This window comes from Psammomys obesus, unplaced genomic scaffold, assembly GCF_907164565.1.
Source record: "Psammomys obesus unplaced genomic scaffold, mPsaObe1.curated_primary_1811, whole genome shotgun sequence".
Lineage (NCBI taxonomy): Eukaryota > Metazoa > Chordata > Mammalia > Rodentia > Muridae > Psammomys > Psammomys obesus.
The window spans coordinates 691,214-718,104 of NW_026596162.1; the positions used below are offsets into that span (position 1 = coordinate 691,214).

General features: G+C 50.4%; 1 protein-coding gene across 1 annotated transcript; it reads right to left on the reverse strand.

Annotated features, from left to right (window-relative positions):
* Positions 1–612: 612 nt before the first annotated feature.
* Pxdc1 (PX domain containing 1) lies at positions 613–25,616 on the reverse strand. The gene is made up of 5 exons (XM_055595219.1): positions 25,055–25,616; positions 11,542–11,633; positions 10,694–10,811; positions 3,563–3,674; positions 613–1,732 (listed from the first exon to the last, which is right to left on the reverse strand). Exons 1-5 carry the CDS (start codon positions 25,308–25,310, stop codon positions 1,615–1,617), a joined length of 696 nt encoding a protein of 231 aa, XP_055451194.1. The 5' UTR covers positions 25,311–25,616; the 3' UTR covers positions 613–1,614.
* Positions 25,617–26,891: the final 1,275 nt, after the last annotated feature.

The following is a 26,891-nucleotide window of genomic DNA, read 5'->3' on the forward strand; positions in this document are numbered from 1 at the left end:
TTGGAATTCACTGAACACACTGGGTTCTGTTTTGTTTTGTTTTTATTTGTTTTTTGAGACAGAGTCTCATTATGTAGCACAGACTGGTCTTGAACTCAGAAAGATTCCCATGTCTCTGTTTGCCTAGTGCCGGGATTGAAGGTGTACTGACCACAAACATTGGTTTCATTGTAAATTGCTAAAGGAAACTATTTTTCTACCGATTGTAATTTGGTAGTAAGATAACCGGTCAACCGCAGTCAGTCTTTCAGTAGCATCAGTAGCATATATGAAAAGCAGGATGCATCAAGTTGAACACAGCTGGAAGGCAAAATTCACGGAAATACCATTTGTATTGTAGCTCTGGGTCACCAGAGACACTTCCTGTGACTGCCAAAGAGGAAAGCAGAGAAGGGAAAACCCCTAAGTTAAAATGAAAGCAAACCCAAGCTATTTGGTTCATTATCTTGTTTGACTAGATCACTCCCTGGAGTGAGAACACATTTCCTGAGTGTATCAGGAAGAGTATGAGGGCCAGATCTCAAGATGGAGATGGGGTAGGGGTGGATATCATCATTTGCCTTCTTTCTCCTCCCTAGTAGGGCATCTTTTTATGCAAACATCCTCACTAGATCAAAGTAGAGCAATAGATTTTATTTAATTAAAATAGATTAAAAACAGACTGTGTAAAAGAATTAGAATTTTCAATAAGTTACTATTATTTACATTAGCAAGTGCTGGTCATTAGTAGACACGGTGAGGAGATGAGCTTGCAGGACCCAGACCTTCCTGTGGTCTAAGCTGTAAGCTTCCCCTCCTCCCCATCCTTTTCTTTATGATTCATCCTGGCATTTATGCCACTGGGTGCTCCATGGGAGGAACTTGAAGCACCCTAGGGTGTGGTGACAGCATCGCTGCCTGGCAGGAGAGCTGACAGGTGCTGGCAGACAGGAAGACACTCACTTCTCTGGAAGAAAACTTTTACACTGGGTTCATGTGCACGTGACTGTGAATGCTCTCCCTTCCTGGAAGCCAGCACTCCTCTTCAGGCTTGATGTTGTGTAGATACTCCTTCCAAGCTGATGCCAAACCCAGTTTCCAAGGAGGAGATGTAAAGGCAAACCAAACAAAACCAAACAAAACCCGAAAGCCACACATCCTTCTCGGGGAAGTCCTGACTCACTTAATATCCCTTGCCCATTAGGTCCAGAACTTGATGACTTATCAAAAGTCCTCTTGAAAGGCTTTGTGCCTTTGATACACAAGAGGAAAGTGGAGAGTCAGGGCCATGTGACCAAGAGGAATGCTCCCCTCAAGTAGGCAGTAATAACAAGGGGAAGCACGGCCCGCAGGAACAGTGTGTCCCGGGAAAAGAGGCAGGCTGGCAGAGCTGAGTGCATGTAGAAGGCCCCACAGAGCTGCAGGACCCATAGCCTCCTGTTGCTGGAGACTTAGGGTTAGCCTGTGGTGGTTGAGGGCCCCTGTGCCTCCACTTTCAGGACACTCAGGCCTGGTGAACCTCAGGACTCTGGGCGGCCCAGGCTGAGCAGCAGCTTTGGCCCTTGGGGCCCACACAGTGAACGGCGTGAGGACATGCAGTCAAGAACCGAGGCAGAGAAGGCCTGATGGAGAGGCTCAGTCCAAAATGTCTGTCTCAAATGGAACCAGGTGGTAATAGGACAAGTTGGTGACATAAGCTGCTGGGTCATCACCATCTTCCAGCTCTGAGGTGAACTCACCACCATTCTCAAACCTGAAAGAGATGACAGAGGTAAAGGACACATTACAGGACTCCAGTTAGAAGAAGGAAGATAAGAGGTAGCCAGCACAGTGCAAGGATACTGAGGGATCCAGGCTCTATGGAAGAGGATGAGGGACATCAACAAGAGGAGGTCCTTCCCAGGTATGCGGCCGACACGTGGGAAGAACCGTGAATATATACACTGTCTAAAATGGGTGGCACTTCTAAGCTTTGCGGTCTTTGCAATTACTTTCTGCATCTGCAGGTTACTGAGTGAGGCCTTCACACTTCCTGATATTCTGGCTCCTGTTCTGTGCCAGGCCCTGTGTCAGCTTGGAGGTCAGCAGTGGGCAGGCAGATGTAGGTGATGTATCCTCAGGGAACAGGAGTTTGCAAGGACAACAGGGAAAGACACCACAGGAGGCTTCCTATGGCATGAGGGAAGGCTTTACCTGGTATCCAAGCCTGGTTTGATCTACAGTGATTCAGGCTCTGAAGGATGAAAATTGTGTGGATGTGGGAAGCTTACACAGTGTGTGCACGGGACCATCCTGACCTTCCCTCCACCTGCTCTGCCTTCACCTCCCCTCAGACTAGAGGATGTCCTGAAGATGGGAGGAAAGAAAGGACACCAGAAGAACATGCCTAACAGACAGAAGCCCTTATTCTGGAGCACTGTTTCTGAGACTACTAAAGAACTTTCACAGAGGGCATGATATTAGAAGCTTGCATGAGAACGTGGTGAGAAGCTATGTTAATGGAGTTCCCATGGCCTGCCTAGCCTCTAGGCTTGCCTCACCAAGACACCATGGGATGTTTCACCCACATGAGGTTTCTTGGGGACCCCTGGCTGGCAGGAATGGCATTCTGGTGCACACTGAGTGGGTGTTAAGAGAAGGAAAACCCCTCAGCTTTGTGTGAGATCATGATGGCTGGGGATTGTCGCAGTAGAAAAGTCGGATGGAGGCTTTTTCACATCACCAACTCCTACAGGGCCTAGGTCTGCCTCTGTAGCATTGCCAGGGACCCCTGTCTGTCCCCAGGGACACCCAGCAACAAAGCCTGACCTCCTGTCACCCTATCTGGTGACTCTGCTCCCCATGTAATTCACCAAGGAGCTGACTGGTAAGAGCCAAGCAATGTTGCTGCTGGTTTCTGGGTGGCAGGCCCTCCACACACAGTCTAGCCAGAAGTTCCATTGCAGAGGTGGGTAGAAAGTGGGCAACCTGTGGCCTTTGGCTGTCCAGCCCTCAGTAATCAAAGCTCCTCTCTAGAGCAGGGTTCTAACGCATCACCCGTAAACTTGGGAGGCAAACATATGTGTCACAGCCCCGGTCTAGGAAGTGTGGAGGCATGTGGATCCTGGATTTCGGATCAGAGGAGAGGGTTTCACACCTCAGAGCCAACCCAAACTAGATCCTGGAGTTTTGCAACTCTGCCTGAATGCCCCTCACATCTAGTGATTGGGTGACTATTCCTCTCCCTAGATCAATTCATCAAATTCTCACCAGACTATGAGACACAGTTTTAACATAGGAGCCTCCAAACTGGCAGAGTCTGCTGCTGTCCTCAACCTGTGGGTCACAACCCCTTTGGGGGAAGGAGGTTGAATGACACTTTCACAGGAGGTGCATACCATCTGCATAGTTATGCAAAACTACAGTTATAAAGTAGCAATAAAATAATTTTGTGGTTGGAGTCATGAGAAACTGTTTTAAACATACAGAACTGCATTAAAGGGTTATAGCAATAAGAAGGTTAGGAACCACTGCTACAGCTCATTGCACAAGCCACCAGCTTTCGAACCCATGTATGAAATCACATTAGAAACCATGTACTCACAAATGCTCTGTGGAATCCGCATCCAGGAGCTGGTCCTTCCCATTGGGTATGCTGTGGTCAATGACTATAGTTTCTGTGTTTGCCAAGCAAAATCCATTGGACCTCATGATTTCTGAAAAACCAAAGCCATGACGCAAGCATTCAGGAGAGGTCAGTACCTGAGGTTTAGTATTTCAGGACTTAATATAGATCGCCTGCTCTCAGCCTTGCCCAGAGATGTTTCTTTCTGCACTGGGCAGTTATTAATGCAAACTCATAATTGATCACAGTGCTGAGAGTAAGTGCTCAGCCCTAAACAGGACATCTACAATGCTCTCTCCAGCGCTCAGGGAACATTGTGGAAGATCAGATGGAGAGAATGTAAGAGCTGGATAGGAAACAGGGTTGTGAGTTGCTGCCTTCTGGATTCAACAGAGTGGCTGTACCCAGGAACTCACAGCAACGGTGGCTACCTGCGCAAGGTCGGACCCATCAACACTGTCATGGATGGAAGAGGAACCCAGAAGATCCCACCTCTTCCTGAGGAGCTGTGGGAGAAGTGACAGTCCTTGGAGAAGACACAGTCCAGTTGCCCCTCGCTCAGTAAATAAGCTTCTACCCACGGTCACACCAGCAACTCTAATTAGATATAGTGCATCATTTAAAAATAGGTAAAAAGGCATGAAAACAGGAAGGGGATCTTGTAACGAGAAGGGGTTTAGTGTGGGAGGGTGAGGGTGCTAAGAGAGAACAGTGGGCAAGGGGAGCATAATCACAGCACATTGTATGTGTGTATGTGTGTGTTGTATGTATATGTTATATGCATGAAATTGTGAAATAAAATTTTAGAACTGAAGTTTAAGTCAATCCCCCTTTCCCCATCGCCTAATGCCCCTGGTTGGCTCTCCCAATGCCCAGAAAATTCCTCTATTGTTCAGATCAGCAGATTAAGGTGCTTTCACCAGTGCCACGGGAGCCCCTTGTCTCTGCCTCAAGCACGATCGATCCTCTGGCTGTCTGAGCACCTCCCCGTGTGTCCTGCCCCTGGGTTTACAGTGGAGGATGGAGGGAAGGAGACGGACGGCTGGGCTCAAGTCTGAGGCAGGATCTATCTACCCTTGTAACACGTGACATTGCACAGCTTCCCTGCCCTTTCGGAGCTCTCTAGCCTGTGGTGGAGACAGGGCTGTCAGCGTCTACATCCAGGGTGCTAAGCGTCAGATGAGATCAGACTGCGCTTGTCATAAAACTGTATATCTACACTAATACTTTCTCCCAATAAGCCCAGATGTGGGTAGAGAGAGCAGCTTCCTGTATCAACACTGGCTGTTGGTTCACAAGGGTTCTACTGGTTCTCCTATGGTTCTCCTACGGAAGGGCTAGAGTGAAGGCGTGGTGGCTGGCACTAAGCTGGAGACTCAGGCCACAGCCTTGTAGCCTTGGGACTCTTCTCCTCCGAGGGAAACCTTCAAGACTGTATTTCAGAATCTCCAAGGATTTATCGCATTTTAGTATCCCATGATGCCCTGGACTCCATCATGGCAAGTGAGCATCCATTTAATTACAGACACCCTTTTTGAACATCAAAGCCCGGATGTTCAAATCCCTCATTCGAAATGGGACATCGTTTCTAGCCTCTCCACCCATCCTCCCTCTAGGCTTTAAATCATCTTTAGATCACTTATAATACCTGATGCAATGTAACTGATGTGTAAATCATTGTTTTAATGACTGAGGAGAAAGGGCTACACATCATCAGACACAGTACTTTTCCCCAGTACTTTGGCCTGTGATTGGTTGAATCCATAGATTCTAGACCCACAGACACAAAGAGCTGACTGTGTAAGAATCTAGCACATCTTGGCTCTCTTCTTTTTTTGCCTACCATAGCTTTGACAGTTCAGAGGAACTGCATTTCTCTCTTTTTAGGGGATCAGCAGGCTGGCTGCCATCCTTGGACTCTTCCCCTCTCTGTGAGCGTCAGTCATCCCTGTCCTTGACTCTCAGGCAGTTGAGCTACATGCTCAGGACCTCTGTAGTCCTTTCAAGCCAGGCTCTAGCCCTAAAAGACATGCATAACACATACCCCAGATTCTGGGATATGCTTAATCATCAAGATCACATCCACACATTTGAGACACAGCTGACTTTAACCCTTCCTCCTCTCCAGCCAACAAGAGAATCTCTCCCTATCCTAAGGGTCACTGGACATCAAATGCCTTTGCTTCTAAAGGATTATCTTAGTCCTCCCCGCCATCTGACGACAGTTTAATTTATTCCTGAGTCTATAAATTTGCTTTTTTTTTTCATGATGAAAATTATCTCTTCCTGATTATTTTTAACCTTTCTAGGCATTTGGTGTTCCTTTCTGTGAACTTCTGTCCCCATGCAGAGAATTAGGGAACTACCCAGAATGAAAAAAGAGAAAAGAAAAATAGGTTTTCTGTCACTCTTGCAAAAACAATATTCATCAATTTGTCAACTTGCTGAAATGTTCTGTTTTCCTGGAGAAGGGGCCAGCACTGTCACTGGCCTCTTCCAGCACTATCTTAGTCACACTCATGGGATATCAGCTTCTGGCTCCCTCCCCTGCCCTCTTCCCTTTTCCTCCACCCAGTGGTTTGCAGCACTGCAGGGGGGATCTACGAACCAAGGAGTGGGTTGGGGAACTCAGGCCAGCTACATCTCTGTGTACAGACAGCAAAGGGGAGCTGCTTAGCGAGTGAACTGTCAGATCGGAAAATCCCTGAACCCCACGGGAGTTTGGATCCTCTAGCTTCTGCAGTCAAAGGGTGTGGTAGCAGAGAGCCACCTTCTTCATTGCTCTTTTTAAATCTGACCCAAATCTGTCTGTCTGAGGAAGTGCAGGCAGCAGCCAGTACAGCCTCCACACTGCTAACTGACAGCCAGGGCTCTTTCTCCCACCCCTGTACCAACGGAAGCTGGGGTGGGGAAGGGATCCCAGGAGTTCAAACAGATGTCACTGCCACAAATCACTTCTGTGCAAACTCCTGAAGCTGCCATCATGCCTAACCTTTGCTAAATGGGAACTGCGGAGTGGAGTCAAGGAGGTGGAATCTTTACTGGTCCTTCCAGAACAGATTCGGAACAAGTTGCCCCTCAGATGTCTATCACTAAGAACCATAAATGAAATCCAAAGTTCCCAAGTCCATTTGGGCCCTGAGGACACTAAAGCATATAGGTATTCAGTGTCTCAAAGGCCTAGCCCCAGGCCACAGAGGAATATTGCTCAAACTGCTGGTATTTCACAAAATATGGCCTGCAGAAGCTCTGGGTTCTTCTTGGATGCCCACCCTGATCCTCATCACTCTGAGCCAACCAGTTCTCAAACCCCTGAGCACACAACTGGAGTCTATGCCTTCAGTGCATTCATTCCAAACTGGCCTGGAGGGAGATGGCTCATTGAGAAATGGTGACACAAACGCAGGTACCACAGCAGGCTCAAATCCTAGCCAGACACTCATGGCTCTCCCATGCCTGTGCTAGCTAAAACTGGAGCAAAGATTCTGTGACAGTCTATCTTTGTATCTCCCCCGCTCACTTAAAAACAATGCCTTAAGAAGAACTGTCACTTAAAGGCCTAAGAGAAGCTATCCGAAATTTACAACAAAGACAGCCTGAGCTTAGCATGTGTCTAACCGCCAGGGGCCACCTGTTTATAGTGACGGCTTTGCCAACAGTCCCGCAGCGGCGCCCTCTGCAGGCGCCAGCTACACACTGCACAACAACAGCTTGAGAGGGAGGTTACTCTTGGATCAGCCTTCCCTGGAAGGTGAAGCTGCGGTTTGCGTGTGCAGTGTCCTCCATAGGCTTGTGTGTTTGAAGACTTGGTCCCTAGCCAGCCATACTGTTTTGGAAGGTTGGGATAAACTTTAGGAGGGTAGGCTCACTGGAGTAAGTCGCTAGGGATGAGTTTGCTATCACACATCCCCACAACCAAGCCTTCCTTGCTAGGCTTCCTTCTCTTCTTTACCTGTAAGCCCAAATAAACCTGTTCTCCTTCATGCTGTTTCAGGTAGTCACAGCAATGAGAAAACTAGCCAACAGGGGTGGCTCAGGGGTGGTGTGGACCGAGGACTTGTGCCTTCAAGCTCAATAAAGGCTTGTGGATGGGTATCACACTGACCTCCAGTACAGCTGTTTCCAACCCTGTTCCTGCTACCTGTGCCTGGAGAACAGGTTAGTTCTGCTTCTTATCCTCTACATGGGCTTGGTTGCACATTAAATAGGATGCTATGTCTGAAGACCCTTACAAACCCTGGGGTCTCAAATAATACTAATTATTACCACCCCTCTTGGTCATGATTTTCTACCTGATGTGGTATAATTATCATCATCATCTGAAAGAAAATGTTATAATTAAAGAAAATTATAGTGCCTGCAGCCTATTTTCAAACAAACTTAAGATACGAATTTCTGGCCTGTCAGTTTAGAACATATAACAAAAATCACTAGCTAGTTTAATTTTTTTAAGTAACATCCCTAACTCTAGAAACAGTGCATTTTCAAGTTGACCCCATGCCCTATGCAAGGATCAAACTCAAGGCCCCACATTGCTAGGCAATGGTTCTGCCCCTGAGCCATTCTCCAGAACCCAAGATACTTTTATATTCCTATGTCCATATTTGGTAATGTTTAATTTATAGTTAACTTTAGCATGACAGGTAAGCCATAAAGACATACCCCACAGCAGCTCCCCTACTGGCAAAATTTCATATGTTAGGGGTCCCTCATACCATCCAGGGAATGACAAGAGGATGATGCTACTAAGTGTAGAGCCCTTTCAGTGGGGTTTCACTAGGGTCCCGCCATTGGCACTTTTCTTCTGCTACAGATCCAGTCCAGAACTCCCTTCCTGCACTGAGCCCCTGTGTCTTCATCTCCCTGACCCTGATGGCTTCTGGTCTTTCCTTGTTTCCCATGACTTGTAAAGAAGTCGGGTGAGCTACTTTACACCTCTTTCTGGACCTGGATTTCTAGGTGTTTAGACCTCGGTGATATGTCATTGGGAGGGATCCCACAGGGTATGCTGAGCACCCTCTGTGAAAACACGGCACATACATGCATACGCGCACACCACACAAGGTGCACAGGCCTACTGGATATCCTGACTGTGTGCTTAAAGTCCGAGTGCCTACCCTTGCTGAGGCCCCAGAATATTGACAACCGGTGCCTGCTGCCATCTGGTGGAGCCCTCACCATCTACAGCCTCGACATTCAAAGAAAAAAGTCAGGACACTCATATGGCTGGGCCTTGTAAATCACCATCTGGAGAGTGGGGGGACCTATGCCAACTCCACAGCACCCGTCCTCTCCCCAGACGCTACAGTGCATGAAGAAACCCCCCAAGAGAAGGAAAGAAAGGTCGGTGTAGGCCTTGACCATCAACATCTATTTCCTAAATGGAGAGAATTGTCGAGAATGGCAGCGGGTGGGAAGGGTTTGCCTTGGTGACCCTTGAGGGTCACAACACAAACAACGGCCAGGGTCCAGGATGACCCAGGATGGACCAGATCAAAATCCATCCATTGCTCACACAACCCAGACAGACAGCCTCACCACACGCAATCAGCTGGGTAGTTCTGGAGCCCAGGTGCCGGTTAACAAAAGGCTCCTAGGCCCCTGCTCTGCCCAGTCTCCTTTAAGATAACCCAGAGATCTGCCAGACAATGAACATCCCAGAAGGACCCCTCACCCTGTGCACTCAGTCATATCCAGCACTCTCCTACCCCAGGTCCTAAAACGCACCCAGCCAGTTCGCCCATTATACAACTGGGACTGTCATCCCTGTATAGCAAAGACACAGCAGCAGCAGCAGCAGCAGCAGCAGCAGCAGCACTGTTATCTGCCTGGCTTCCTTCCTCTCCTTACCCCTCCCGCAGACAGGTCTGAGCTCCTGTCCCATCCGCTTCTCATCACACACCCCCTGTTCCTCCTCCATCCAGAGAGGCAGCGATGGACAGCGGGCACCAAATCACACCTCTCCTTTCCACAGGTCAAGCCATGTTCTTCTCCCATGTCCCCCTCTCCTCTTGCAAACATTGGTATCACCCTTTGGGCCAACAGCTGATTACCCCTTGCCTGGGGAAACCCAGTCCCAGAAGCCACCAGGATGAGCTCTCTTTCCTACACAGTGTTCATCAGCATCATGGTCCAAAGTCGCACTCCAAGAGGTGTGTGCCTCTAATTACAATACTTAGGAGCGGACAAAGTTCGGGAGGACTGCTGTGAGTTCCTGGTCAGCCTCTCAAAGAAACAAAAAAATAAAAATAAAAAAGTAACAGAAATGCAAACCTAGTATTCTCTGAACAAGTATAACAAGCTCTTAAGAAAACAGCAAACAGGGCAAGGGGCTCCTTCCTTCCTTTGTAGATCCTACCATAACGACTCGACCTTACAGTGGCTGCTGTTTAGTGCTAGAAGGTACAGTCCAATGTCAATGCAAAGAGTACTGAAGCTAAGAGCTTCCCCAAAGCCAATAGCCAAATTCAATGCCCCCTCTCAGGAGCTCCCTTCCACAGGTTAGCTTACACGACTCCAGTCATTGCCTTAAAAAATATAAAATGAATAAAGTGTAATTAATAAAAAAATAAAAAAAGTTTAAAAAAATAAAATAAAATAAAAATGCCTTCCCGGGGCTGGAGAAATGGTGATGTTCTTCCAGAAGAGCTCCATTAGATTCCCAGCACTCACATCCGTCTACAACTCCAGTTCTGGGTGCACCAATGCCTTCTGTAGCTTCCATGCATTGCCAAGCCCACATATATAAATATATAAATATACGTGCACGCAGATAAAACACATACACAGATACAAATTTAAAATAATAAACTTTCTAAAAAGACTCCCTCTTTAATATTTTCATCATTATAATACTATTTAAGTAAGTTCTAATTAACATGCCAATTAAACCCCTTTGGAAGTAAGAATGGCAATACCGTGCAGTCACCAAGCGGAAGGCACACTGAGTAGGGGGATCATTTCTCACCCGCTATTCCTCTGTTCTAGGGAAGTGACTTTTTGGGGCCCAAGGGAGGAGGCTGAGCCCACCCACCACAATGCCACACCGGAAAGGCCTTGATCACCACAGCCACTGATAGCAGTTCCCCACGCCCTCACCATGACTCTTACCTGATATTTTGACGGGACTTTGAAAGCTGGGTTGAATTTTATGGACGTTATCATTTTTTAACACCTGATCCAGAGGTGATCTTTCAAAGAAGGTGAGCACAACCTCAGACCTAGAATACTGGGAATAAACACGCCAATTACCGAAGACAGAAGGCTCTCCACAGCAGGCCCGTGTGTGTGCTGAGGTAGTGTTTCTGCACAGAAGTGACCCCCCAACTGATGTGATGCTCGGGAGGCAGCCCCAGGCCTGTGCAGGGGCTGGTTGACGGCCTATGCCCAGTGACAGGATCACTGCAGTTTCTTTGTCTACAAGTGGCTGACAGGTGAGGCTTCTGGCTAGGGTGGGTGGCTCTGCTTGGCACACACCCGGCATTTCACACCCGGCTCTCTCCTTTCCTTTCCTATTTCCTCTCTACATCCTCCATTTGTCGGTGGAAAACAGAACTTTTAAGGCTAAGATGCTCTGCCCGACCTTGCAGGTTCTTCTTATTTCTCTGCATCCAGCTCATAGACCCAGTGTGCTGGGAGACGTCACTGAAAACCACGCTGTCAGTGTGGATGCTGGCACTGCCCTTGGCTTCCTGGTGCCTGTCCTAACCCTAAGCAAGAAGGGCAGTTCGGAGAGGAGGGAAAGAAGCAAAGGCCTCTGTCCCTTCCTGCATCACACCTCATGGCTCTACTTGAGAAAGGACTCCTGTAGGAAGCCCACAGAAGTCTTCCTTCCCTTGATTGTCCGCAGAGACTTCTAGTGGGGGTGAAATGATGAACGGGATGGAAGCAGCTGTCTTTGAGTCTGGGTGGTGATGGGGCACTCTGGCCTCCCTGCCCACCTTGGACCCCTTCCTCACCTTACAGGGCATGCTGATGACCGTCTCCAGCAGCTTCTCTACCTCATTGAGCCTGGTCTCTATGTCCTGTGCACCCTTGATGGCAAGTAGTCCTATAACAGAGACAGAAACGGACAGGTCAGTCAGGTGAGCAGCCCATGATGAAACAGGTGACAGATACACAACAGGTGTCCCACAGTGATGACACCAAGCCAATGTCACCTTCCACAGCAAAATGTCCTGTTCTTTAGGTAGATCACCTCAGTGCCCCCCCCCATGAGTTCTTGAAACCACAGAAAGAGCCAAACCCCCAAACACCAAGCCTTTTCCATCCTAATTCAGTTCAAAGCACACACCATAGCCATAGCTGTTGCCTTCTGCAGTTTGAACTGGGATGGGAAAACTTCCATGAATCTCACCTTGACAATTTCACAGACAGACTCATGCCCTCTAATGTCGAGCCCACACCTCTCCCGGCATGCATGGGGGTTTGGGTTTGGTTTCCTTATCCAGGCAAGACCTCTTCTCTTGAACAGGGGTGGGTGGCTGGCATCACTACTTTCCCATTTTATGACCAGCGTTAAGGGAAAAGGTGGTTATAGGGCCCCGAGCGCCGAGATGCCAAAACACGAGAGACCTGATAACCAGGACTGCTCCTAATGGTTGGTGGTATAGCCTGGTGACACAGACAAAGGAATCAGTCTCATCCCAAGGGAGACAGTGGGGGATGGCTTAACAATTCAACATGCTACTCAGAATGGGATGTAATTAGAAACTAAGGAGTTACTTGTTTGGGGAACTTTTGACCTAAAGGAGCAGGAAACAAAGTCTCAGATAAAGGAGACTCAGTACTCGCTCTGTCTCCTGTGTGGCAAGCGCTACCCTGTCAGTTCCTGTGCTGATCTTCCCCCTAAGAAGCATCTCAGCGACGTATGACTGCTGCCACTGAGGCCACACATCCAAAAACAACAGGGGGAGGAGGACAAGGGTGTAAGATCCTCCCCTGCAGTGGGGCCTTCTGGGGCCATGCCACTACCACCCAGACACACCCAGAAACCCCCCAGTTGCCTCCAGTATGATGACTGTACAAGGGCTGGGTGGCCCAGGAAAGGAGTCCCTCTACCAATGACAGTTTCCCAGACTACAGGGCCTGTATAAACGGAGCCCATATTTAGGCAAGCCATGTAAAGGCAAGGTTCAGAAGGAAAAACACATCTCAGGGAAAACCCATGTGGGCATGACTCACGGCCCTCTCCAGGAACCCAATCAGTCGCTGCTCATTCTGGGCACCACAGAGTGGTCACCTCAGGCTCTGATTGGCTGTGGGGCTGTGCGGTATTTTATTTTTAAAGTCCGCACAGCTCAAGGCTATACTTGGGAGACGTGGAGTTTTCTGTCTCCTGTGAGCAATGTAGACGTGAGCCTTCCTACTTCAGCTTCTCCCACCAGCTTTCAAGCGATGGAATTAAGACTCCTCTGTATGCTGGCCCTGCTCTAGATTCTGTATGACCAGAATGGCGAAATCCCGTGATTGACAAAGGAAGCCCCGAGACCTCAAGCCCAGAACCATGGGTCAGTCCCAAAAAGTCTCTCTCAGGCTCTGGCTTGGTTTTGTTCACAAAAGGTAAAGTATCAAGGATTTAGGCAACTGACCACCTGCACCAACAAACACCATTCAAAATAATCTCTACAGGCAAACTGACTGAAATTGGGAAGCGCCAGAACACAGGCAGTAGTTCCTGGGAGCTACTACCTGAGGGTGCCCAGATGAAATAAGAGGGCACTGCTAAAAGGCTAGCTTAGGCTATCCCTAATGGCAGCGCTCCTTCTCCTGGTCCTCCAGGTTTGCAAGCATCTTTGCTTGTTGATAGTGTTTTCTGATCCTGCCCCTCCCTCTTTCCATCCCTCCATTGTTCTTTCTCTCCCTCCCTCTTCAGCCATAGAGGCCACAGGTGGTCAGCCATGAAATGTGCAATACCCAGAGGTGACAGTGGGTTGTGATTGGCCCACTAGAAAACCTCAGGCTTCATACACACTGCATCTGTATGCGCTCAAGCACAACACCACGCCCCCATCACAGAGAAAGGGACTGAGCCACTCCCTCTTTCTAAGCCCCACCCTACCCCTGCCTGTTGAAGAAAGGAAGTGGAAAGAAAAGCAGAAAAATACCAGGGTGCCCGGGTTTCTGAATGTCTCTTCCCAAAGTCCTGAACATCTCAGACAGCTTCCAAATATTTATGTGGATAAATAGATAGACAGACTGACACACAGACAAAAATAGAGTCATACATGGCATGATGGTACTCTGGACACAATGTGGCCTGTATGACAGTGATGCTAAAGAGATATCACCTAGCAACAGCACAGCTGGCTCAGTTTCTGAAAATGCACTCATGATGTTCACACGGTGACAGACCTCTCCCAAAGACACTTTTCTCAGCATCACTGTCATTAAGAGGGCGTGGCAATGCACGCCGGAGGATACAGGCACTACTCTATGCACCTGGTCCCTCTGACCATCCTTCCTTGCTACAGAGTTGTCCACAGAGGTCAGAGCCCATTCAGAACTCCTTGGAAAGTTATTTGTAAAAAGGAAAGAGCGACAACAACAAAACCCCAACACATAACAGTTCTGCAGAGAGCTGCTTTCTTCAGAGCCGTCCTCTGGGTTCTGAGAGCTACAATGCTCTTTCTGAGTCATCCAAACAACACAGCGACTACATTTATCCTCTGAAAGCATGGTTCATAGGAGACCATCCTCCTGTACAGCCGGTATACAGCCAGTCTACACCACTCTACGGGGTGGAAGCATCTGTTCTGGAGTCTCAAAGAGCAAGCTTTGACTCTTGCTCATTAGAAGGGATGAAAGAGCCCTGGTTACACCTTTGTTTCTCTTGGTTGGGCTTACAACCTCCAAAAGAGACGTAAACATACTCTACTTCAGAGCAGTGGAGTGGTGTGAATGAGGATGTCCCCAGATAGGCTCAGATGTTTGAACACCTGGTGACATTGTTTGGGGAGGTTAGGAGGTATGGCCTGGGTCACAAGAGGCAGGCAGGCTAAAAACCCACACCATTTCCAATTCTCACTCTTCTTGCTTATGGTTCAAAATGTGAGCTCTTAGTTCCATGCTCCTGCCGCATGCCCACTGCTAGCTGCCACACTGTCCCACCCGTTTTGGACTCTAGAGCTACAGATAAGCCCACATAAGCTCTTCCTTCCGTGAGTTGCTTTGGTCACTGTTTTATCACAGAAAGAGGTTAAGCATCTACTACAAACAATCAGTCTTCCAAGGCGGCCAGATTTCACCTTGGGAACTGTGAGTTTCAGATAAACCAGGAAGAACACAATAGTAAGGGCCAGTCTACTGAAAACACATTTACAGTTTGTCTCATGCTCAACATGTACTTCATGCCCTGCACTGTCTTTGCTATGTCCGGTTTTCCAGGCTGCAGGAAAAGGGTACCCTTCGGGCCTCTGGAAACAGCATCAGAATGGTGGTCATGCCGGACGAGGCCCCAGCACATCTTACTAGTCCCATGTCTTGCCAGTTATCTGGGATAACACTGAGAAACAGGCCCAGCTGGCAGACAGGTCTCCCCCATGCTCACAGTTCGGCCCGTGTCTGACACAGGCAGCCATGAGAGGGGTTGTCAGGGGTACAGTGGCATTCAGACTACAAGCTCTTCTGGTTTGGTTACATCTGCTTCCTTAGACCAGTCTTTATGTTTCTGAATGAAAGCCAAGTGGTGCTCTTTGGAAATGTTAAGTGTGCTTGAGACCCAAACAAAGAGAGACAACTGAGTGGGGAAAGGAAGCCTGTGGGACCCTCACATGACAGGGGGCTCTCTGACAGCTGTGAGACTCTCCAAGCACCATCTAAGAATGGCAGCTGTCCACATGAGCTTCTGCTTTAACGTTCAGGAACGGGTGACAAGAGCCATAGGCCCAAGCAGGGTGGCTATCAACACAGTGCACTGCTTGTTCACATCTGCACATTTTCTTATTGCACCTGCTTTGTTTGTTCCTTGGAAATCAAGTCATTTGGCTCATAAAGGCTTGGGCCAGCTTTTCCAAATGTCACTTGTGTATAATAAACTTTATTTTCAACTTTATTTTTTTAATGTGCTTAAATACAAGAACTTCAGAGACCCTGGTGCTTCTGGTTTTTACATTCCTAATACCAACTGGTGGTTTAAGAAAAGTCAGCCTGGAGCTGGCCAGGGGCCCTGTCTCCAAATGGATGTAGCCTTACAAGAAAAGGACAGAGAATTTGTGCTTAACTGATTTCATCAAACGCAAGCACCTGCTCTGGTCCTGGAACCAGCCCTGAATGAAGCATAGACACCTGTGATTTCCAAATCGTTTCTAATGTGATTTTGCTGTCTGTGATTGTACTGATCAACTGCAGGTGGACAAGATAATAGTGACTGCACAGATGGACTCACACGCTTCTCCACTGGGAGGCTGTGGTTCTGAAGACTGGCCGGCAGAGGGTGCCAACACACCGCATAAGTCTAAGGATTTTGTTCACACTCTCAGAAAGGGACAATTGCCCTCTACTCAACACCAAAAGAATTCATGGTCCCTGAAAACTTATTTCTGAAAAAGTATAATTACTCATATAGCTCTAACTTTTGAAGTCCCCCAAAACCTTAGTTTGTGACACAAGAATTTTATTCAGGTTTAGCATAAGCAGTTAAAAGTGCAAAAAAATTTAATAATATCGTACATGAATTTCTGCAAGCCAAACACATGAATACCCAGGGACTAAATGTCAGCCTGGCTGAGCACGGTGATGTATTACTTTAATTCTGGCATTCTACACAGGGAATTCTAGGCCAGCTAGAGCTACATAGTGAGACCCTATCTTTAAAAAAACGGTCAGCCAAGAGCTGCAAACACCCGCCCCCTCCACCCTCCGTTCACCCCCCCCCCGGGGGGGGGGTGAAGAGCAGGGACTTTAGTCTCATGAGAACACAGTTTGTGGTTATTTTAGAATTAGCCGCTTTGGCAAGAGTAAACACCTGCGTTATTCCTGGAATCAAAACTGAATGAAGCAAGCACAAACAATTCAGTTTCCTAATCTCAGAAACCCTGCTCTCAAGTCCCACATTTTCTGTTCAACAGAGCTTGGTCTCCGCACTTGTGACAACTGCCCCAGGCCTCCTCTGCAGAAGATGTGGACGGGGTGGAGGCGGGGGTCCTAATGGGAGCGCTTCTTCTACAGAGGAATTCTGGCAATAAAGGCAAGATGCAGCAGAGGCCAGCAGAGAAGGAGCTCAATACGGGCGGTCCTCGCCCACAGCACCCGCTTCTCTTAAGAGGACAGCCCTGGGGGGAGCTTTTTTGTTGGGAGCACTTTCAAATGGGGCCAGATATCAAGCTGCACTGAAATGGCTTGTCCATTTAACAAATGCGCCCATCAACACCCTGTGTTCTGCTGACTGTGTTCATTTGTGCACTGTGAGCGAGGTATACACAGACTCACCATAAATTTTGGAAACAACATGATTTGCTTTTTTTTTTTTTTTTTCCAAAGAAAAACATTCAGTTATTTCTAAATATTTCCTTTTTCTCCTTTCCTCCTTCTTGCTTGTACACTGGCTTGCTGGGGACAGAACCTGGGACCTTGAACGGGTAAGGCAAGTGCTCTCCCAATATACTGAGCGGGAACCCCAGCCTGTAAACAGGTGCTCCCACTGGCTCAGAACGCAGACTTAAGACATAATCAGGCGCTCCGGTGGAGGTTCCAGAGGCCCGGAAAACCCGCAGTGAGTCTTTGCTTAGTGCGCTTGCGCAGGATGAGCGCGTGCCATGTACACGCGCAATGTTGACATAGGCAAGAACTTAGATGAACACAGAAAGTTCCCTTGACCCCTAGCGCTCAGCAGCGCCCTCGGGCTGGGTGACCTACCCCTCCCTTCAGTCCTAATGAGCCTGACACAGCCAGGCCTACAGGGACCATAGGGGTAAAGGTAAGGAGTGGAGACAGCTGAAGTGCTGAACTGAGAACGCAGGCCACAGGCGCAAGAGGCAGAAGAGGTGGAGCCAGAAAGAAACTTCCCTGGGAGCCACAGAAGGAAGCTGCTCTTCCTTCCTCTTGTAAAGCTTCCTGCTCCCAGTAGGGCCCTCCTACTAAAGGGACCAAGCTGTTTTCTCCAAGTGGGGAAAAATATACATCTGAATTGAACTCCTTTTTTTTTCTCCCATTTTCTTAATCCCTCCTCCCTGTTATTCTTCCCCAACTAAAGCAAAAACTTCCTTCCTAAGACTCAGTTTTGAGAAGCCATTCACAAATGGGGCATGGTGGCACATGCCTGTAATTCCAGCATTTAGGAAGCCGGGGCAGGAAGCCAGCCAGCGCTACAAGATGAGACTATTTAACAAGACAAACGAACAAAACAAAACAACAACAACAACAAAAAACCCATTCACTTGGCCATTCTTTTTCCCCTGTGCTGGGGATCAGTCCTAAAGCTTCTCCCATACTAGGCATATGCTCTACCACTGAGCTACTCCTCCAGCCCCTGCCAACTGGGCTCAAATAAATGGCACAAGGTAACCACCCATTTTCACCTCTCCACACAGGAAGGGCTCACAAACCAGGGTTTGGGAGGATGTCATGTCCAAAGCTGTGACAGGACCTCTCCTGGACATCTGCACCTGTCACAAGGTGGTCAGGAGGCACACACCTCCGGCACACTGTTGACAGGGCCCAGGCCCTAGAACAACACAGGAGGCCTGGAGGATGAGCTGATGTAGAAGGCGAGGGAAGGGCAAAGGGAAGAAGGCAGTGTGGAGGCCCACCAGAGGCCCTGAGGCTGGGGAGGGTGTGGAGTGGTGAGAGCTGAGGCAGAGAGACCACAGCTTTCCCGGCATGTTTTGGCAGCAAGCGCCCCACACGATATTTCTTAGACTGACGCACACACTGACCCGGGATTCCTCAGTCACTCAAGTCTGACCCACACCATCCACTAAGTACTAGTTTGGGAACATAGGCCCCAATCAGTCCCCGCTGTGGTACACGGCCTGGAGTCACTGGGAAGGCGGGGTCACACTCTAAAGGGCATTGTTGGGAGCAGTGAGCAGGCTCTTAGGTGGATCAGCCTGTGGTCTTGCTGGACATCAGGCCTCAACATTCTCCTACCTAGAGCCCTTTTATTGGGGTTACGGGGGGGGGGGGTTACTCGAGGCAGAGGATAGACAGCCCGAGAAAGCCAGTAACTCCATGTGTCTAGCTTGGTGCTGCGTACTTTGTGGCTATAATTGCTCAGTAGGACTCACCACCTCGCCACACAGATGTTCTTATTGCTATCATCTCAAGAATGAGCCATCATCAAGGAGAGAAGAGGAGAGAGGGGAGGGCAGTTGGATGGGCAAATGAAAATAAGAGTATAGACTGTCACCATGGAACCTGTTACTTTGTATGCTTACTCTAAGAAGAGGAGGAAGAGGCAAAGGAGGAGGAGGAGGGGCAGAGGGTAAACCTTGAGGATCAACAACTTGGCTAAAGCCACATGGCCAGCAGGTCACAGAGGAGGCATGGGAATACAGGCAGTACCTGCCATGGTAACCCAGATGTGTCCCGACTTGCCACCCAATCTCCCAGGCCGTCGACGTTCTCACACAGGAAAGGCAATGGTGGGGATAAGAGACACTGCGTGCAAAGTAGTATTTCACTCCCCTCCTTTCCCTGTTCTGCCCAGGTGCCGCAACATGTTTTCCTCATCAGCAAAGGGTAAGGAGGCATTTGTTCTCCAAACAAATTGGAGAATGGAGTTTGCATGTGAAAGGTACCTTATGAGAAAGATATAACTTGTGACCATCGTCACTCAACCTGGGGGTGGGATGGGGACAGGCACTAGCCTTCAGTGTCATCAGGACTGCTAGCGGCATGTGAACATAGACACCAGCGACCTGGCCTTATTCAGGAGACACCACAGTTTCCAGGAATAAACTGAGCACAGAATCATGGCTACTCTTCTCCGGTCTTGCCGCTAGCAGGCACAAAAGTCATATTGAGGGGCTCTCAGTGGCCTCTCCAGACTGAGAAGTAACAAAACACAACCTTTTTTAAGCGATGGCAACTAAAACCGCCCAGCTGACACATACTGTGACCCATAGATGCCAAAGTGGAACAAAAATAGCATTAATGCGGGGTTGGGAGCATAGCTCCAAAGCAGAGTGGGTGCTTAGAATGCACAAAGCCTTGAGTCCAGTCCCCAGCACACAAAATACTAAAAAACTGTAACTGTCTTTCTGTGGCATGGCCATGCCAATACATGATAGTATGTACCTTCAATCTACTGTCTCCAGCCTGCTGCTGGCCCAGGAGAAGGAGCCATGGCCTGCACCTTCACCTTTAAAAATATTCAAGCAAAACACAGGCTGGCTTGTACCTCACTGCCAACTCCTTGCACCCACGTTCAAGCCCACACTCCTCATTTGCAGCGAGCTGAGCTCTGTGGAGAGGTATCCCAGGCCTTGTCTTTGATTCTCTCTGCATCACTGTCCATACGTACTGTGGCTGCTCTTATTTTCAACTACGCACAATGCATGAATGGATTTCCTTTTACTTCTGGAACATGTCTGGCAAAACAGACTGAAAAGAAATATCAGGCCCAAACTTTTTTGAAACTGGCTTTGGACCTAAGTTTCTGGAGGGCACCCTGAGTGCACAGGATTAGGGGTGCTTTGCCTGTGGGCCTACTGTGAGGACCAGTGGAGAAGAAGAGACATGTTTCTCCTTTGGCATCCCATGGGGAGAAGCTGTGGCGTAGGTGCAAGCTGTTCTAACTGGTTCCAACCACAGTTGGGAAAGGAAACCCAGGTGTCAGGTGGTCCGGGGCATAGTACAGGACCTACAGCATGAAACAGACCAAGTGCAGCCGAGAAATCATTCATGGGAAAAGAAGAGATTCAAGGATGTCGGAGTGGAGCCTGGTGTGGGCAGCAGAACGTAGATTTGGGAACAAATACAAAACAAGAAAGGGAGGGGAGGAGCACGCACCCCACAACAGGATGGGTCACGGGTCCTATATATGGAAGGATCAAAAACAGGTGAGTGAGTGAGAAGAGATGCCTAAATCCCCTGAGAAGAGAAAAGTGCCCAGATAGATGGCAAGGTGTCCCTGCAGAGGCTCTATATGGGGATGGGGCTGCAGCAAAGTTTGGGGACACTCCAAGATCAAAGGCTAAGCAGAGGTGGCATCCATGTCCTGCTGTGCTGTCCCGACCTGTCTACAGCTGGGCAGCAGCTGGTCCATCCATTGGGAACCATGCTCCCTGTTTGGTGGTAACATCACACTTCTCTCTGATGTCCAGGTGAGGACAATGTGATGGGAAATTGGGACAGACTGGGGTAGCAGAGCGCAAGTCTTGGATGTGGGACCCATGTACTGTATCAGTGTCCGAGTGTTCCTGGTACTGTCCCAGCTGTGGCTCTCAAGTCTTGGAAGAGACCATGCCCTTCCTATACATCGAAAATGCTCATCATTGGTGACGAAACTGAACAGGAACACCATGTACAGATTTGTATTACAAGCTGTGCTGCTAGATGCCAGGTCCCTACTCCATAACCCCCTGAGGTGACCCCACTGCAGCCCAATGCAAGCCCTGTGCCAGAATTCTGGGCTTGAGCTGTGTGCTACACACCAGCCGCTGGTCTCTTCATGGATTTCTCTTCCAGGCCAACCTAGCCCAATCCAGCCTCTTCTTCTAGCTCCTTCTCACACCTGCTTGATTACACCTGGTCCCAGCAGCCCTCCAGACCGTGTTCTTGCTCATTTTCTCAGCACATCAGCTGGAGTTCGGCTCATATTGAATCAATTCCCTGGCTCAGAGCTCTCAGTGATGACGGAGATCATGACTGACCATCATCTGCCTCTCTCCAGCTCCCTAACCTACACTCTCCACTACAGCCATAGTGATCTCTTCACTGCTACCCCCCAACCCCAAAGCACACCAGAATCAAGGCCTTTGCATCCACTCTTTATCTGCCTGGATGCCCCCCAGAACCTACTGCCTTGGTTTTCCCTTCAAATCTCTACTCGTTAGTAGGACCATCTTGGATCCGTTTATCTAAACTATCTAAGCATGTTCCCTGCCCCTCAAGTCATTGCTTCTTTTGTGGCTTACACATATATATATATAATATTGTTTCTTCCGAGAATTTATCGGTATGTAACATATTTTATTGCTTATTGATCTTGTTTATTAATGCATTAACCAAAATATAAAAGCCAGAAGGACAGGCTGCAGGGTTTTCACTGTTATTGTGTACTTATTTCCTTGTCCCCTGTCCCCGCATGGTGCCTGGCAGCCGATATGTGACCACACAAATGAAAGTAAACCTAAGACGTACTCACCAGAAGTCTAAGCTCACCTGGCCACTTTGAAATAGAATCTGTATCAGCAGAGATAACCAGGCCAGCTCAGACGTCACACCTCTCCAACAGGTGCTTCGAAAAAGAGGATCAAAATACTCCAAGAGACTCAAATGATCAACAGGAAACATTTGCACTGTTGTGCTTTTAAACACAGACCTTTCCATATATGTGAGATGTAAACAAAGCGAAGAGACCTTGCTCAGAATCTGAACCAGTAGGTATTACACACCTCAGGGGACTTAAACACAAGACACAGTCCCTCGGTGAAAGAGAACAGAAAAGTAAGAGGAAGAACACCTTGGCAACTCAGACAGAACATCCACTGGAAGCAGCTACATCCTCCTCCCAGGGCTGGAGGACAATACAGCAAGAGGGACCTATATCAGCCCTAGGTCATAAGCTACCAACCTGCTGCTTAGTGTCTGGGGAGAGACCTGGTTCCTGAAGAAAACAATACAGGACAGAAGCAAGACTTGAGATCAACACTACCCCATCTCATCCAAACAGAACGCCAGTAAGGCAAGGATGTGAGCACCATCATCCCTGCCTAAAAAGCCCACAGACATCCACCAAACACAGCACCACAGAAGAAGAAAACAGTCTGACTCTCCCCACCTAAAATCTCTCTCCTGGAAAAACTGGAGGAACCAAGGCAGCGGGCTCAGCGGCTCCTCAACTGCATGAAGATCCAGAAATGCAAAGTGGAGCTTCCTCACTCTCTGTGTCAGGAGCTACCACCAGCCTGCCAGGAGCAGTTCAGGAGCAGATTTCCCGGGAAAGCTTTTCTAATGAAGCCAGAGGACATAAATCTAACCCGCTCTAGAAATTTCAATAAATAGAGACTTCGGAATCAGACTGACAAGATTAAATTGCCAGTACTATGCATAGCTGGATGCCTTTCCTGTTGATGGTTTGAAATTCCAGACATTTTTTTTAATGCAAATAACAAATTTGCAGGGAGAAGAGGTGGAGTCTTCTTTTGAGTTCCCCCTCAGGTATTTTACTTGGCGCATGACTTCCCTAGACTTGAAAGGATCAAAGAGAGAAAAGGGGCTTTTCTGGCTTGGTGAAACAGAACTCAGACGGTACTAGGGAAGAACGGAGCAGAGAAAGAAAACCCAGAATAGATCGTGATACAGGGTCACCCCTCTACTGCTCCCAGGATTCATCTTCATTCCATCCAGGGGGTACTGGCTGGACCTTTGTAAGAGGTCTGCATCAGCTGGGACTTGGCACCAGTGATGGACAGTTCTAACGGTCACACAGGAGGTGGTCAGCCACTGGGCCTCACCCCAGCTGCTCCTGTCAGCTCCATCGATACGTCTGACCCCCACTTCTGCTTCTTCCTACCCTTTTAGATACTTGAAGGGTTATGTTCTCATAGCTCTTGATTTTCTCCATGATAGCCACCCACTTCTAAATATTTTCTTTACCCTTTGGAGACTGTGTGGGTACACTGCAGAGCCTGACTTGACTCCAGAGGGTTGCATACAAGCAAAAGTGGCCAGGTGAACAGGGTAAAACGGTTTCCGCCCTTCTGCTCCAGGGAAGGCCTTTTCACCTGTGAAGCCACACCTTCCCACACCCACTGCAAGCAGCACCTCTGGCCAGAAGAGGCCGGTGTTGGCAGGAAACCAGTGGCATTTACAGACACTGTCATCAGATACTATCAGGCATTTTGCTCCCCACCAAAACCCACAGGCAATCGGTACTCTCAGAAACGACAACCTGAGTCATTTGTCTGGGCTCAGCGCAGACCTCTGAGACCTGCTCAGAGGGAGAGCTTGGAAGTTCAGCTTGTTTAGGGCCCTCGAAGTCAACGGAGTAAAGCATGGAGCCTTCCTCATGCTTTCCTGTCTCAGATGTTCATTTGCTAAGTTAAAACTATATAAAAAATAGCAAATTCAAAGCAATAAAAACAGGTTTAATCTTGAAATGGTACTCAGCCACCGGGAGGGCTCGGGGTGGAGATCTAGGGCAGGCTTGTCACCAGGGGCCTCCACACTAGAGTGGCTTTGGGACCTTGTCCAAATGATGTGTCTGCCAGGGGATGTGTCATGAGAATGGAGCTAATTATCCACATAATCCACACACGGGTGGGGTCTATCACCAAGGGGGAAACGGAGGTTATCTCAAATCCTTGGCCAGACAGGCAGCCAAGGAGACTTGTAGCAGCGATAACTTCGCCCCAAACTGCCCCACGATTGCTGCCTGCTGCCCGGAGGACTTTGCCAAAAGGAGAGTTTCTCCGGGTCTCAGAGCCCCTGGAGGCCACACACTGGGAGGAAGTCTCAGAAGTCTACTGTCCCTCCCGTCCCTAGCTAACTGCACACCTCGCTCTTCCCCGTCTCAATCAAGGCCTCTCTGCGGTTTCCTCAGCTCTTCCAGTCCCTTTTTTTGCTGGCGGGAGGAAAGGGGAAGCCACCACTGTTTGAGAAAACAACAATCACAGCCAACCAGGACCAGGGCCAGGGAGGAGGCGGCCGTGGCTAATCAAATCCGAATGCGGACCCAGCTCTGGGGTGGGGACCCTGGGTTTGCCGGTCAGATGCAAGGCGGGGCAGTCTCCTCCTTGGAGAGGTGGAAAAGATTGCTGCGTGGCACCCCGCGCTCAGGCTCGGCTGTCCTTGAGGGAAGAATACGGACGGGGCCTCTCCCACCCGATAGGATTCCCCAGTTCCGACACCGCATACTCTCTCCAACAAGCCCACTCCGGCGACCACGGGTTCTCCATAGCGGGGTAGGCGGCTGGGACCCAGCAGCTGTCAGTCCCCGCCGTCGCCTCCGCAACAGAAAGCTACGCCTCCTTCAGAAGCGACTCGTTCTTTGGGACGGTCCTGCTGACCTCGTCCCCTCTCCCACTCATCTCATTTATCCTCCAGGAGTGCGCGCCCGAGTCCCCACGCCGGCACCCAGACCTTCCTAAACGACCGCCCGGTGCCCTTCTTCGGGGAACCCGGGGGGTCTCAGACGTCCTCCATCAGGTGCCAAACGGCAGAGGGAAGAAACGGTCTCAGTTTTAAGTAACTCTCCCCGCCGACTTCTTTGCACTTTGTCGCGACCTCGTAGCTCTGTTCCTCCCCACCCCCACCCCCAGCGCCTTCCCGGGTCCCCAAGCCCCCGACCCGCCCGGCGCCCCGCACCTTGCCGCAGCGGCGCGCGCGCCAGCTCGGGCCGGTCCTCGGGGAAGGCGTCGCGGAGGCGCTTGCACAGGCGGCCCAGGTCGGCGAAGCTGCGGTGCAAGTAGAGCACACTGCGGTCGGACCACTCGGTCCGGATCTCGAAGAACTCCTCCTCGTCGCCACGCCGGCTGACGATGAGCCGGCGGATCCCGTTCACCCAGCAGCCGCGCACGAACATGTTGACGAGCGACGTTCCCTCAAACACCGCCGAGGCCATGCCGCGGACCGAGCATGCCCTTGCCGCCGGGGGGCGCCCTCGGCCCCCGCCCGGGGTCCGCTTTGGGCAGAGTGGGGTTCCGGCAGGGGCGAGCGGGGCTCCTCCGTAGGACGCGGTCGACGGCCCGCCGCGGCGGTTCGGAGTCTCCGCTGGGCGAAGTTGGTACCCCGCGGGGATGCCCGGGGATGCGCACGCACTCCGGGGCGGCAGCGAGCGACCCCGCGCTCAAGGCGGCGCCGCCAGGAGTCCGTCCTGCCGGCGCGGGTCGCGGCTTTATAAGGCACTTCCCATCGCGGGCGGCGGGGGCGGCGACGTCGAGCCCCGGCTGCGGCACCTCCTCCCTCCCCGTCCCGCCTCCTGCTGACCCGCCGCGGGCCGCGCCGTGGGCCGTCCTGGGCGGGCGAGCGCTCCACGCACGGCGCCGCCCCCTAGTCCTCCGGCTGTACAGCGGGGCGGGCCCTGCGCGGCGTGCAGGGAGCCTGTCCTCTCTCCTGCTCCCGATCCGCGGGGTTCTCCAGCCCGGGGTTGGGCGCTCTTCCCGGCCCACGCGGGGTGGGGATGGACGCGCCACTGGAGTCCCCGGGTCCCGGGGTGGCGCTCGGCGGGGCGGGGCGGGGCGGGGCGGGGACGCGAGCTCGCCCTGAGCGGGAATCGGGGCAGTGGGCTCGGTGCTGGTCCCCGCCGCGCCGACCTGGGCCGGGACTCAGGCAGACCCGCCCTGGGTCCCCTCGGTTACCGGCGTCTCCGCCCCGGGTCCTCCCGCGCATTCCGGTCGTGCCTTAGCCTGGCGGAGGCCGGGGACGTGGCGGGACGGACCGACCAGAAGACAAGACCTTGTGGTTCTTAGCGGGGGGGGGGGGGGCGGTCGGCCTCCCAAGGGGTTGTCCGCCAAAAGGGCACAGAGGATAAAGTTGTGGAGGACAGGGGTCTCCCTGGAGAGAGCGACTTGGGAGGAGCTTAGGAAGTCCCGCTGGCAGGGCTGCCAACTGAGAACGAATACACCGCACTGCTCCCAACTGAAAAATAGTGTGTAGCCTTAAGAATTTCAAGTTCGTTCCAGATACACTCTTCCGCCCACAACGGGAGAGAGAGACTAAGCCTTTTACACGGTTCTAGAGTCACCGAAGCCCAAGGTGGAGCAGATTAGAAGCCTGCAACAAGCCTTCCTTCTCTGGACTCCACTGACCCTGTTGTCCGTTGTCCCCTACCCCTGGGAGTGGGGGATATTTAGATCGCAGTGCCTCTTGGGCAAAGGAGTGCTCCTCCTCCTTTTAACCAAAGAATTCTCCTGTGGCACTTCTGTGCCTGCCCCCCCCCCCCCCGCCCCCCCCCCCCCCCCCCCCCCCCCCCGCTCCTCCCTGGACCCAGGTCTTTTCTGAAGCCGTCCTCCTGCTCCTCCCCCACCCCAACATCATCCCCAGGACGTACAGAAATACTGCTCTTCAAGACACCCTGCCTTCAGGTTAGGGTTTGCTGAGAACAATCAGGTCTTCAGTTTCCTGCTGCCCAAGTGGCCAAGCTTGGTGGGGCTGGCCTGCGCTTTGAGCCTGGCATTCCTGAGCGCTGAAGAAAGTGTTTTCA